This window comes from Sphaerodactylus townsendi, linkage group LG08 (assembly GCF_021028975.2).
Source record: "Sphaerodactylus townsendi isolate TG3544 linkage group LG08, MPM_Stown_v2.3, whole genome shotgun sequence".
NCBI lineage: Eukaryota > Metazoa > Chordata > Lepidosauria > Squamata > Sphaerodactylidae > Sphaerodactylus > Sphaerodactylus townsendi.
This window is the reverse complement of record NC_059432.1, coordinates 35,487,718-35,499,893: the sequence shown is the minus strand read 5'-3', so window position 1 is coordinate 35,499,893 and position 12,176 is coordinate 35,487,718. Positions and strand designations below refer to the sequence as shown.

At 41.2% G+C, this 12,176-nt stretch overlaps 2 protein-coding genes across 4 annotated transcripts in view; both read right to left on the bottom strand.

Annotated features, from left to right (window-relative positions):
- NOC3L (NOC3 like DNA replication regulator) overlaps window positions 1-454 on the bottom strand; it is a 30,712-nt gene extending 30,258 nt beyond the window's left edge. For both annotated transcript variants that reach the window (XM_048505295.1, XM_048505296.1), the window contains exon 1: window positions 363-454. In XM_048505295.1, the coding sequence (XP_048361252.1) occupies window positions 363-371 (9 nt within the window). In that variant the 5' untranslated portion in view covers window positions 372-454. The remainder of the gene's footprint in view (window positions 1-362) is intronic.
- Window positions 455-5,516: 5,062 nt separating this feature from the next.
- Window positions 5,517-12,176, bottom strand: part of TBC1D12 (TBC1 domain family member 12) — a 53,714-nt gene continuing 47,054 nt past the window's right edge. For both annotated transcript variants that reach the window (XM_048506054.1, XM_048506052.1), the window contains 5 exons: window positions 10,976-11,047; window positions 9,965-10,093; window positions 9,237-9,346; window positions 8,182-8,440; window positions 5,517-7,173 (listed from right to left, as the gene is read on the bottom strand). In XM_048506054.1, coding sequence (XP_048362011.1) covers window positions 7,105-7,173; window positions 8,182-8,440; window positions 9,237-9,346; window positions 9,965-10,093; window positions 10,976-11,047 — 639 coding nt within the window. In that variant the 3' untranslated portion in view covers window positions 5,517-7,104. The remainder of the gene's footprint in view (window positions 7,174-8,181; window positions 8,441-9,236; window positions 9,347-9,964; window positions 10,094-10,975; window positions 11,048-12,176) is intronic.

Below are 12,176 nucleotides of genomic sequence, written 5' to 3'. Positions count from 1 at the left end.
TTGGAGACACTTTTAAGTACTTGGTGCTGCATTCTGCTTTCTGATCCCGGCTCCCCTGCACGACGCCAATATAAAACCATGGTGCAATTCACATAAGTCCATACTCTTCCAACCTAAAATACTTTTTTAAATAACAACTGCATCTCACAATAAAACTTTATTCCCTTTCCCTTTATTTTATTCTTCCCATAACACTTCCTTTCACACCGCACCGTAGTGCCTCGTCCTAACACGTGGCTTTCTCTCCACTCGTTACACCCCTCCCCAAAGGGCACAGCAACGACCCTCCCCCGAGCTCACGTTAAGAATCCCTGCACAGGCAAGCTAGAGGGTCTTCCTCCCACAGATCCCCCAGTCCTCACCGGCTTCATGGCTGCAAATGACCCGGCAAGACAGGATGCAGTCCCGCTTACACGGGAGGACAGCACACCCTCCAACACACGAGGCAGCGGAAGTCGGCTGCTCCGTGCAAGTAAGGTCGGAAGAGCTTTACGCACAAAGCCTCCCTACTTACCCACAGCGACCTCTACTGGCGAGGAGTGGAAAGGGAAATCACATGCATTTAGTTGTCCGAGGCGCCTCTCATAAGTCGCGCGGGCACAGCCAGGGTCAACTCGGTTCTTGAACTAAACGAGGAAAGGCTTGGTTTGTGGAGCCTTAAGTCAGCACCTTTGTTGTGACAGCACACCTCCAACCCAGGAGAAGTCCACTACTTCAGATGCATGAAGCGTTGTCACGAGTTGTTAGGCATGTATGCAAAACTACAAAAAGTAGGAGGAGGGGGAGAGGCATCATTGCAAAGGTCAGAAATGGCAGTTTCCCAGGACACAAAGGTTTATGTTAAAACTGTGATAAAAAGAAGCCTGTGTTAGCTTAAAGGAGCGCAATTGGCCCAAGGTCACCCAGCAAGCGTCACTGTCAGAGTGAGGGATTGTTACCCTGGGTCTTCCAGACCTTAGTCCAGCGCTCCAACAGCCACCAAACCATTCCAGCCCAGTCTTTTCCGCACAGCAGAAATAAAATGTCCTGCAGACATTTTAAAAAGATATTTTTGGCTTTTTGTGTTCACTTGGCACAGAGAACACAAGTGGTGCCAGCCCAAAAGGTTCTCTTTTCCTGCTTGCTAGCAGAATTCGTCAGTTTCATAGCTGCCCTTGCAATTTTCCCTGTTGCTGCAGAGATTCTCCTATCTAGTATATTTGGTGAAGGTTTCCAGGGAGGTTTCCTCTGCTTGCAGCTCAACCATGTGTGATTTATTGTCGAAGGCTTTCACGGCCGGAATCACTTGGGTGCTGTGTGGTTTCCGGGCTGATCCTCTGAAGATGCCAGCCACAGATGCAGGCGAAACGTCAGGAGAGAATGCTGCTAGAACACGGCCATACAGCCCGGAAACCACACAGCATCCATGTGTGATTTCACTGTAAAAAGTACATGCATGAAGTTTGTTTTGCCTGGCGATCCTGCGCACATGTCCATTTTTTTGTTTTGTTTTGAAGGGGATATCTGCGAAGCTATGACACAAACATGCACACATTGCAGATTCTCATGTTTTGTTGTCTTAGCTTCGCAGACATCCCCCTCAAAACAGCAAAAAAAAAGGAAAAACGACACGTGTGGGATCACCAGACAAAAGAACTTTATTCATGTACTTTTTACAGTGAAATTGCACGTGGATGTACTGCAAGCAGAGAAAACCTTCGTAGGAAACCTTCAACAAATGGCAAAGGCAGGACAATCTTTGCAGCAGAACAGAAAATGGCAGAAAACTGTTTTTGTTTCCGAAATACTTCAATCAGCACTCTGTTGCATTTAATCTTCTAATATTTGTGATATGGTTGCCAGCCTCCAGACTACAGAACTGAGCTCCAGACTACATAAATCACTTTTTAAAATTTATGTAAAACATTCCACTTCTCCAAGAGAAAATGGCTGTTTGGAAGGCAGATTGCATGGCATTATACCTTACCAGTGGTGGGATTCAGCAGGTTCACACCACTTCGGCAGAACTGGTTGTTAAAATGGTGCTTGTAAGCAACCAGCTGTTAAATTATTTGAATCCCACCACCAGAACCAGCTGTTAAATTATTTGAATCCCACCACTGCCAAGGTCCCTTCTTTCCCTAAACCTCATTCTCCAATGTCAAATCTCCAGGTACTTCCGAAACAGGAGTGGACAACCCTAAGTAGGCCAGGTCTGCCCCATATTCAACTGGCTGTAGCCTAAATCTGTCAGGCAACAGAATGTGAAGATTCAATGCACCTAATGGAGTGGGCTCTGGGTCACCAACGTTTATGCCACAATATATTAGTCTTCAGGGTCCTCCACAGTACTATTTATTTACTTCATTTGTACCCCACTTTTCTCCTCAAAGGAGACCCAAAGTGGCTTACACTGTTCATCTCCCCTTCATTTTATTTTCACAAGCCTGTGAGGCACGCTGTTGGAGGGGTGGTCCCCAGCTGTGAAACTTAACTCTTCTTATGCCAGGCATTTTACAGCTCACTAAGACTTGTGTGAACAGAAGTACATAGCTTCAAGAAATGTGTGCACTGCAACAAAGTATGGCATCCACAATTGTTAGCAGAAACAAAGGTTGCATCCATACCTTACTGGACAATGCACAACTAGTATGCTACAGCAATACTTTGTAACTGGATTTTCCCACAGGCAAGAAAATCCAGCTATCCAAGACTAGAAATTGTGCTATTGGCTTGCTATGGCAGTTATGTGCATTGTTATTTTGGCTACAGTAGGCTAATGCGGCAGCCAGGTTGCTGGCGGGAACATCTATTAGGGACCGGATTACTACGGTCCTGTACCAACTACACTGGCTGCCGATCGAGTACCGGGTCATGTTTAAAGTTCTGGTTTTGACCTTTAAAGCTATTCGCGGCCTTGGACCAGCATACCTACGGGACCGCTCTTCTCCCCTACTCATCGCCTCTCTGCTAGGCCCCTCCGCTCCTCGGAGGCGGACCTCCTGGTGATCCCTGGCCCCAAAGTGATCTGGCTGGCCTCTACAAGGGCCAGGGCTTTTACAGCCCTGGCCCCTACCTGGTGGAACAGGCTCCCAAGTGAGATCAGGGCCCTGCGGGACATACAGAGTTTCCGCAGGGCCTGTAAAACGGACCTGTTCTGCCAGGCATTTGGCCAGCCGGGATAACATTTCACTTCTGTGGAAAAATCTGGCCTCCTGTGGGGGGGGGGGGGCAGGAAGGGGGAAGGGGAAATAATTTTAATCGCCATTGGGACTTTGAATTTTATAATTTGTATATGGTTTTAACTGGGATTGGGGTGAAATGGTTTTTAACTGTTATTTAAATGATGGACACCGCCCTGAGCCCTTCAGGGAAGGGCGGTATAGAAATTTAATAAAATAAAATAAATAAATAATATGATTGCCTCTGAAAGTTTGGTTTTTCATCATTTTTATTGCTGTGCAAACTTTAGCCGATCAGGTGGCACTTCCAGTTGGGTGACAGAATGTCCATATGACTGCTAGGTGAAGAGCCATTTGAGCAGGAGTATAAAGCACGGTTTAATCTGAATTCAAGAACCTGATCTCAAATTAACACACATGAAGCTTCGTTAATAGCCCAGTTCTCTTAACTGAGACTCAAGGCAAAAACCATCCTGGCATGTGTAATAGCTGTTTCACATCAGTGTACAGATCGTCATTCATCCTGCACATTGCCTCCAATGGCAACACTGTCAGGTGATGAAGATGCCCTTGCTTAGCAAGATTCAGCATGAATCAGCTCCATGTCACAGTCATCCTGTGAAGTCCACGTGTGTAAATTCATCCTTACTGAACCATAACTATCTCCCAGGCATCTTAAAAGAGGCTAATGACTTCCAAGCATATTTGACTCATGGTGATCAAAACTACTGGTTAGGAATGCTTCGATTCTGTATTCTCATCTCCTTACCCCATGTACCCCAATGCTACCCAAATTCTGAATTTGTGCCAACACAGCATGTCAATTTTGATTTGGTTAGGAACTAGATTTCAAAATATTATATGGCCAATTCTGCACAGCCAACAGACAGCAGGTTGCAGTCATTATGAAGGAACCCATTTTTCTTTTTCCTGTTCACATTCATGCAATGCAGGCAGTGATTGGAGCCCATGGAAATAATCCAGGTTGCTTTCACACCTTTGAACGGAGACGCTTCTCTTTTATTTTTGGCAACACATATGTAGTTATGCAGGTATGCAGAAATGAACCCTCTGCCATAATGACTGACCCATGATACGACCAGCTGCACATGCGTAGTTACGCAGATACTACCCGCAATTTTTTTTAAAAAGATAGATAACAGGGCTTCCCTGCAATGGCAGGACAATGGCAAGCAGGTACTCCCTGACCATGGATGGTGCAGTGAAAGAGAGGGAAATAAAGCGCTTCCTGCCTGGCTGTTCATTTGGGAGTGGCTGTAACCTGGGATTTTTCAAAGGGAACTCTAATGTAGTGATTTTCGAAAAACCTGGGTTGTGGGGAATAAAACAGAGCAGGCTCATTTTGGAGGCAGGACCTGTGCAAAGTCCCCCCTCCCCCCAAAAAACGGGTTTCATAGCACCTTCCCCCTTGACTTTTGATCTATGCAGAATTGACCTGAGTTAGAGCAGATTTGGTTTGAAAATGGGGACCTCCTTGGTAAAGCAAGCATGCCGGCAAACTGTACAGGACACACAGTTACAGATGCTAAAGTGGGCACCCATTTACAAGCACTGTATGGATGCAGTACTAGTGTCACTTGCCTGCTGTTTCCATTTGTCAACTATGCACTGTACAGAATAACTGCCTGCAACTGAAAGCTAATGCTTCTGCAATAACAGAAATTGTAATAAAGCTAGAATATCAGTTATTTGGCATGCTGTGGGGGCTAATGCAGCAATCACAATCTGCTGGAAGTGCCATGCACTTAATGCTTTTGTGTTTATCAACACCTTTTTGTGCATGCGGAGCCCTAAGGACCACTGATGTGTGTAGAACTAAAAGACAGAATTTCAAAATGTCCACCTTCCTCTAAAAGCAATATATTTTAGCTAAAGTGCAAAGAATAGAGGGTTACACAGAAAAGGAGCAACTGTTGCTAAGAACAACATGAAACAGAACTTTCAGAATCTTTCTTCTGCACATGCAATGGCAGTACCAGAGTCTGTTTTGGAAGACTCTCCCCATCCCACCAGTATTCACAACACAGGTCATAAGCTTCTCATCCATCTCAAAAAGGTCGTGTTCTGGGACCAGCAGCTATTCTGCCAGTTAAGGGAGAAGTTCTGTTTGCCTGAACTTGATAAGAGGAAGCAATCTCATGCAGTTTGAAAGTAATCAGAGGAAGCTTTTACTAAGTCTTACTAGTTTAAAATGTTCACTCTAGATATTAGCTCCCATTATACACAGAAGTGATTCAAAATTCTACAGCCATTTATTCCTTTGTATTTAACTAATAATAAAGTTATTTCAGACACAATGAAAACAATTATTTCAGACACAATGAAGACCAAGTATTCATTTCCTTATGAGTTTTATTTACATAGGAATTTTTACTAGTGGTCTTGAACGAAGGCTAGATCCCTTCTATGTACAATTTATATACATGTGTATACTTGAAAAGTAAGAAAACTGTACAAGAGAACCAAATAGAGGACATATACTGGAACTAAGTAAATACATAAGAAAAATCAGATGTGTTAACTTCAAAATGTATGTTGTAAAGTAGTATTTAGATGTAGTTTTAAATTTGATAGCAACATAAATATTACAACATATTGTAACTCAAAATTTTAAAAACAGGTTCTGCAACTTTTTAACACTTGACAACTGAAGTAGTCTCACTGTTTTTTTTAAATGCAATGATAAATTTGACTTCATTTCCACATACAGGGATCAGGTACAAAAAGTCATAATGCAATGTTATTTACATTAATACTATCAAAATGGATTTAGAAATACCAAGCATCAGCTGCTCAGAGTATTAAGAGGTATCCTCCCCCCTCCCGCTGGCCCTCCAGCTCAAAAGCCATTTTAAAATGTTTCAGGAGTGTGAAGAAGCTGAAGAACTTCTTTGAGTTGCCTTTACAGTATCACACCAATGTTAACTGAGAAAGTATTGGGCTGACAAAATGCATTTGGAGTATTCATTATTGTACACACTGGAGTTCAAAACTACTCAATTCTGCATGTTTAAGTGAAAAAAAGTTAATATACAGGGATTCAAACTTTCAACATTAACATTCCTTAAAATGTGCAAAAGGACATCACTAGCTTATTAATTATACTAGTGTTTATCAAGTATAAGTCACTTTGATTAGTCAACAAAAAAAAATCATCTGATTTCCATGGAATAGCAATCTAAATTTTCCTTTAAGCAAGCTGCCCACCCAGAATTTCAGCCACCAAAATTCCAGAAGCCAATCAGCTGCTTACACAAGCATACCATCCAAGCAAACTGGTTGGACCTCTGCCAAGAGACCTTTTATCAATGACTGAAGGAAGACTGAGGGCAAATTCCTCAGCCTCAACTTGCATACATTGATTTAACTGAAGAATGAAGCTGCAATTTCAGAGGACCTGGTAAGACATATCAAAAAGCCTCTTGTTACCTGGCAAGCATGTATACCAAAAACAAACTTATTTGGTCCTAAGAATCTCACCGGTTAATTTTGGAGGTATTTGCACCAAAACATTTGGTTCAGGTAGCAGTTTTTTGGGGCCTAACTTCAACACCTGCCTCACTCCCAAAAGTGCCTTTGTGGTAATCATAAAAAGGTATCCCTCAAACCTTTAAGTACCAACAAAAGTTATTACAAATTTTATTGCATTAAACTTTAAATATTAAATATACATTAGCCATTTTTTTTCCGTTTTACACGTTTTTTTATTTCTTGCTTCTTGTGAAAAGTTTCTTCCCACAAAAAGCTCTTTAATACTGGCAACAGGGCGAAAGATTTCATCCAATTCCACCACTGCACTCAGTCAAATACTGTCTCTTCCTTGAGCCTTCCAAGCAGTTTCTCCTTAGTGGTTTTCATTGGGAAAATGTTTAGAATTGTTTAACAATCCAAGTGGTTTTCTACTTTACCATTAACTTTGAAGTTAACATTTTAGTGCTGGACTATGATTTTTGTCTCCTTCTTTGCTATCCTTCATTAATGATGCAAACACCTGCAAACCAATGTTTAAGATAAAGGTTAAATGAACAACACAAATTAACGTTTATAAATATTGATTTTTTTTAGAGTTCTTTTCATTCATCAGATCAGTGAAGCCCACTCTAGCCCCTCCTCCCCAATGATGAACTGAAATATAAGGGAACCAACTGCCATTGATTGCTCTTGGAAAAGGCCATAGTTTCTGATTTTTGTTCTGATGTATGAACGTATATCTTCTAGCAGCCTCCTCATCTACAATTACATATGCAATTTAACAAAAGCATGCATCTCAAAATGCAGAGGGGTCTTAGTATAGCAGACATAGAATACAGTATCCAATCTGATCTTTGGGGAAGGAAAGGGCATCAACTTTGTTCACTGAACCTCTTAAAAAAATTTCCTCACTCTGGATTTGGCAGCATTTTTCTGTAAACATTCTTAATGACTGGAAAGTATTTATACACGCTGTCAGCAGCAATGAATCATTCATGAACAGAGTAGCTGCAACATGACACCCTTCCCCTTGGAACAGGGTTACGTGAGGGGGTTGTGATGTCTTAACCACCACCTTCTGCAGTCTACTGCTATGGAAACGTGCCAACTCCCCAACAAATCAGCCGTCAAATTCATACAAGTCTCCATACAAGGGATGACAGATACTAACTGCCCCAGTGCACATCAGACAGGCCCCCATCCCACAAGCCAACTCTGAATTGCTTATGTTGACATTACACTTTGTAATAAAAGAAAATGAAGGATGATTCCCACTGGCCAGAGCCATTCAATAGCCAGCCACTCTTGTTCAGATAGCATGACTTTAATTTGCAAATCCAGAAAACGTGCGTTTGATAACAGCTGGCCTAGAAAGGCCTAGCTGAAATGCATCACTGTTCTAACACTGAGCTGACCCCCTTATAAAATCGTGATCTGATGCAACTCACATACAGAGGTATTTCTGAGCAATGGTTATCACCTTTTTCAATTATTATCATGTATCCAGCCATGCAAATATATTGCTTACCTGAGCCCATTTTTTGTTACTATTCTGCATCTGAATAGATGCAATACAAGCAAAGAGCTTCTCTGACGTGATGTCTTCAGGTAGCTTTGTCAGAAACTGTGCTATATGAATGAAGTCCATTTGTAGGAGGATATCTTCATATAATCTAAGAATTCCTAATCCAGTTCGGAACAAAAATTCTTCTCCATCTCTACAAAAGACATCCCAGACACGACAGGCCAAATCAAGGGGTAGTGACTTGCTGTACAGGGTGAAGATCCTGAATTTTGAAATTATAAACATCAGGCACAGGGGAACAAAGGACATGCCTGCAACTTTTACTGCTTAAGGACGGATTAGAGCTACTCTAGCACCAACAAGTATCAGTGGTAATTTGTGAAAGTCCAATAATTCTTCAGGTCTGGGAAACTACGACTGACATGATTATTTTGCTTCTGAATGTGCTTTATCAGACGCAGGACACTTCATCTGGAGTTGGATACTGTGAAAGAGATCCAAGCATGCAAGCAGAGAGGTGATCTTCACTGATACTCCACCTGCTGCAACCCTCCCCCTCAAGTGTTCCTAGGGGTCCCTTGTCCCTCAGGAGCAGCATTTTGAATTGCAGCTAGAGGAGAGAGGCAGGGAAGTCAGGCTTCCATACACAGATTCAACTCCTGCAGTACACATAAAGGCCAGAATATTGGCAATACCTGCTTGGGGATAACATGCTGATGGTGCTTCCTTATTTTCTGTTAGAGAACTACTGCCTTTTCATTCAAGAATGTAATATCAAACATTTAATGCTGTACTAATACCAAACATCCTTCTCTAGCACAAAGAAGTCAACCTCTAACTTGTTATCCTGAAAACTCTTTTCTCTTCATACGTTATATTAGTTGCTGTTTTCCCCTTGTGGTGTATTTTTCCAGCTATACTCACGTTCAAGTGTACATAGGGGAAAACAAATCTAGGCAGCCTGTTAAGATCTTAACAATAACATCAGGGCCCAATTTTTCAATTTAGCAAGATGGGACAACATGAAATTGAGTCTATTTAGCCAGTCTTTAACTTACCAATCTATTAAGTATATGTCTGGAGTAAGATTGTAGGTTTTAAAATGATGAAACAATTTGGGGAGGTTTTCCTCAAAAAACACTTCAAATGCTGCAAAGTACTTCAGCATCTGTGAACAAAACAGAAAAGCCTAAGAATAGTTCCATGAAAGTAAAAAATGAAGTGTAATCAATGCCAATATGTAAACCAGTCTACGGAACACAAATGGGTGACTCCAGTGAATAATACACAGCATTTCAGAAGTGAAATCCCAGTGCAATTGTTCTTAAAGCATCTGCAGTTCTCTAGCGAAGTGCCCTGACCCAGATTTAATCAACATTCTCTCATACAGAACTCACCTCAGTTACACAGATTGCAGAAGCAATTAACTGTCCCTATCATAAATAGTTTAGTATGTCCTTTTCCTTGTTATCTTTTGTTTTAAAAAGACCACAGGATGAACCTTAACCATATCGTTTTCAGAAAAGGAATATTGGATTTAAAATGACAGCGATCAAGTCAAGAGTGCCGCAAACACAGAGGGGTAACAAGTGCTGATAAAGCACTTCTTGTCGCTGCTGTCAATCTAGGAAAGCCGATAGCCCCACAAAATTGACAAACATAAAAGGACAGCTGCTGAGCTGGAAAATCAGAAATTCCATGTACCATTTGCCACTAAGTATTTTAACTGCAAAAATGCATTTTATGCAAAATAATAAAATTACAGTAGTTCAAAGCAGAGGTTTACCATGCTGTGATCCACACGGAAGAAGGCCAGCTGGCATGGCTTGTTCAGGAGGTTTGCAAAGGCAATGAAAGCATCCGGCTCTTCCAGGTTGAGAATGAGAACAGCAGCAATGAAGGACATTCCCTGGACCTTTATCAAAATAAAATGAGTGAGTGGCTGCAGCAAGTAAGTACACCTCATTTTCATTATAAGGTGAACACATAAAAGCTTGTTATGCTACTAAAACAGTTGGTAGACCTCTAAATAACCCTTCAATTTTTCTCACACCCTTCCTCCAAACAGCTCAAATCAGAGTGTGTGTAATATAGTAATACACGCTGAAGGGTAAGAACCTTGCAAATATAAGGAGAATACCATTAATTTGGATATGGACATATGAAGAGCAAGATTGTTCATTTTTCATGATACGTTGGACTGAGCCGGGTGCAAATGGTGTTTAGCACATAAGGAGTGATTACAACGCTCCTTCCGAGGGAGTCTATTGAGAATAGAAATATTAATAAGCATTGTGTATATTGCATTTTATGTATGTTGAGAAATATGAGTGTATAATACATTGAAGCCACTATAGCAGCATACGTGAGTCTTGTATATTTTTTTGGTCCGGTTTCTTAGAAAAAGTACATTAACCTCAGTTTAGATATTGCAAGCTTCTAGGGAGAGTTCGGGCTTCATTTGATTTAAAACCCACTTATTTGATTCACTATATTCATAAAACTCTCCTCCAACATTTCAGGTCAATCAACTTTCTTCCTGTCAGCTTTCTTCACTGAACAACTTTCACACCAATGCATAGTGGTGGAGAATACTATGCTAGAAAATGTCTTGATCTTAATCACCAGCAATATATGCTTCCATTTAAGGTTTATTCCAAGTTCCGTCATGGCAATCCTTCCAGGCTCAATCTCCTTCAATCTTATAAATATTATTATAAAATTATATATGCTCTGGACTGGTATTTATCATCTATATACTATACTAATGAGACCGCAACATTATGTGGATACTTACATATCCTACATCAGGTCTGTAACATGTATATGCTCCCAGGACACTGTGCAGAAGATCATGATATGGGCCCCCCTGGAGTAGAAACAGAGGAGAAATTAAACTACAGAAAAAACTGTTTTAAATTCAGAAAACATCTTTAAAAAAATCACTTTTTAAACAACTGACATTTATCCATCAATATATCTAATTCTCAACATGGTCAAAGCTGTGAACACTTAAATCTAAAGATTAGAGTCATAAATAAACAAGAGAGACCTTTCTGCAAATCTGAAAAAAAAACAGGGTTGCAGAAAAAATTGAAATTTAAATAATATATATATTGGAGATTAAAACCCTTTAAACTAACAGAAACTGCACCTGTAGCTTTGATAAATGAACACGCTGTCAGTAGCCACCGCAGGAGTGACTGCCAGCCTTCTAGTCTTGCTTTCTATACTTAAAAGGGAGGGGGAGTTGGAGGGGCCTTTCCAGGACTGTTTTGGCCTTCGAAGAAAGATCCAGGAGATCTGACAGCAACTATTGTGCAATGTGATGATTTGCATGACTCAGTCAGGACCGGCTACTTGCTACTGTTCAACAGAAGCCACTCCTCAAAACTCAGGATGGTGTAGTGGTTAGTATCAGATAGGCAACTAGGGGATTGTGGTCTAAATCTTCTCTGCTATACCACCAGGTGACCTTGGGTCAGTTACATATTCTCAGACCTGCGTCAAAGGGCTTATATGAAAAGAAAAAAGAAAGGGGAGTGATGCAAGCTGCTTTCGGTCCCCACTGTAAAAAAATGCAGGATATAAATGAATTAAATATAGTTGAAGATGGAGGGGCACGCAGACAAAAAGCTGATGGGCAGAAGGAGAGAAGAAAGCAGGGACATGTAGGCTACATGTGGAAGGAAAGGAGAAATACTGTAGGGAGGGGGATACAGGGAAAATGATGTCGTCGTCTCCCCACATCCCAAGTCCTTGCAATTTCCCTACCACACAACTCAGACAGAGAGTTTTCCTACTCCTTTCCCAGGTTGAGGCTGCCGGAGCGAGGGAAGGAGTGAATCTACAGTCAAGTGGACGAGTATGAACAGGATAGAACAAAAACCAGACAAGGCACAGGATGCTGTTTGGAAACGGAGATATTTTTAAGGTATTTTAATTTCTGAGGCTTGTTTATTTCTAATGGTTTAGAATTTCATGTATTATGGATTGAT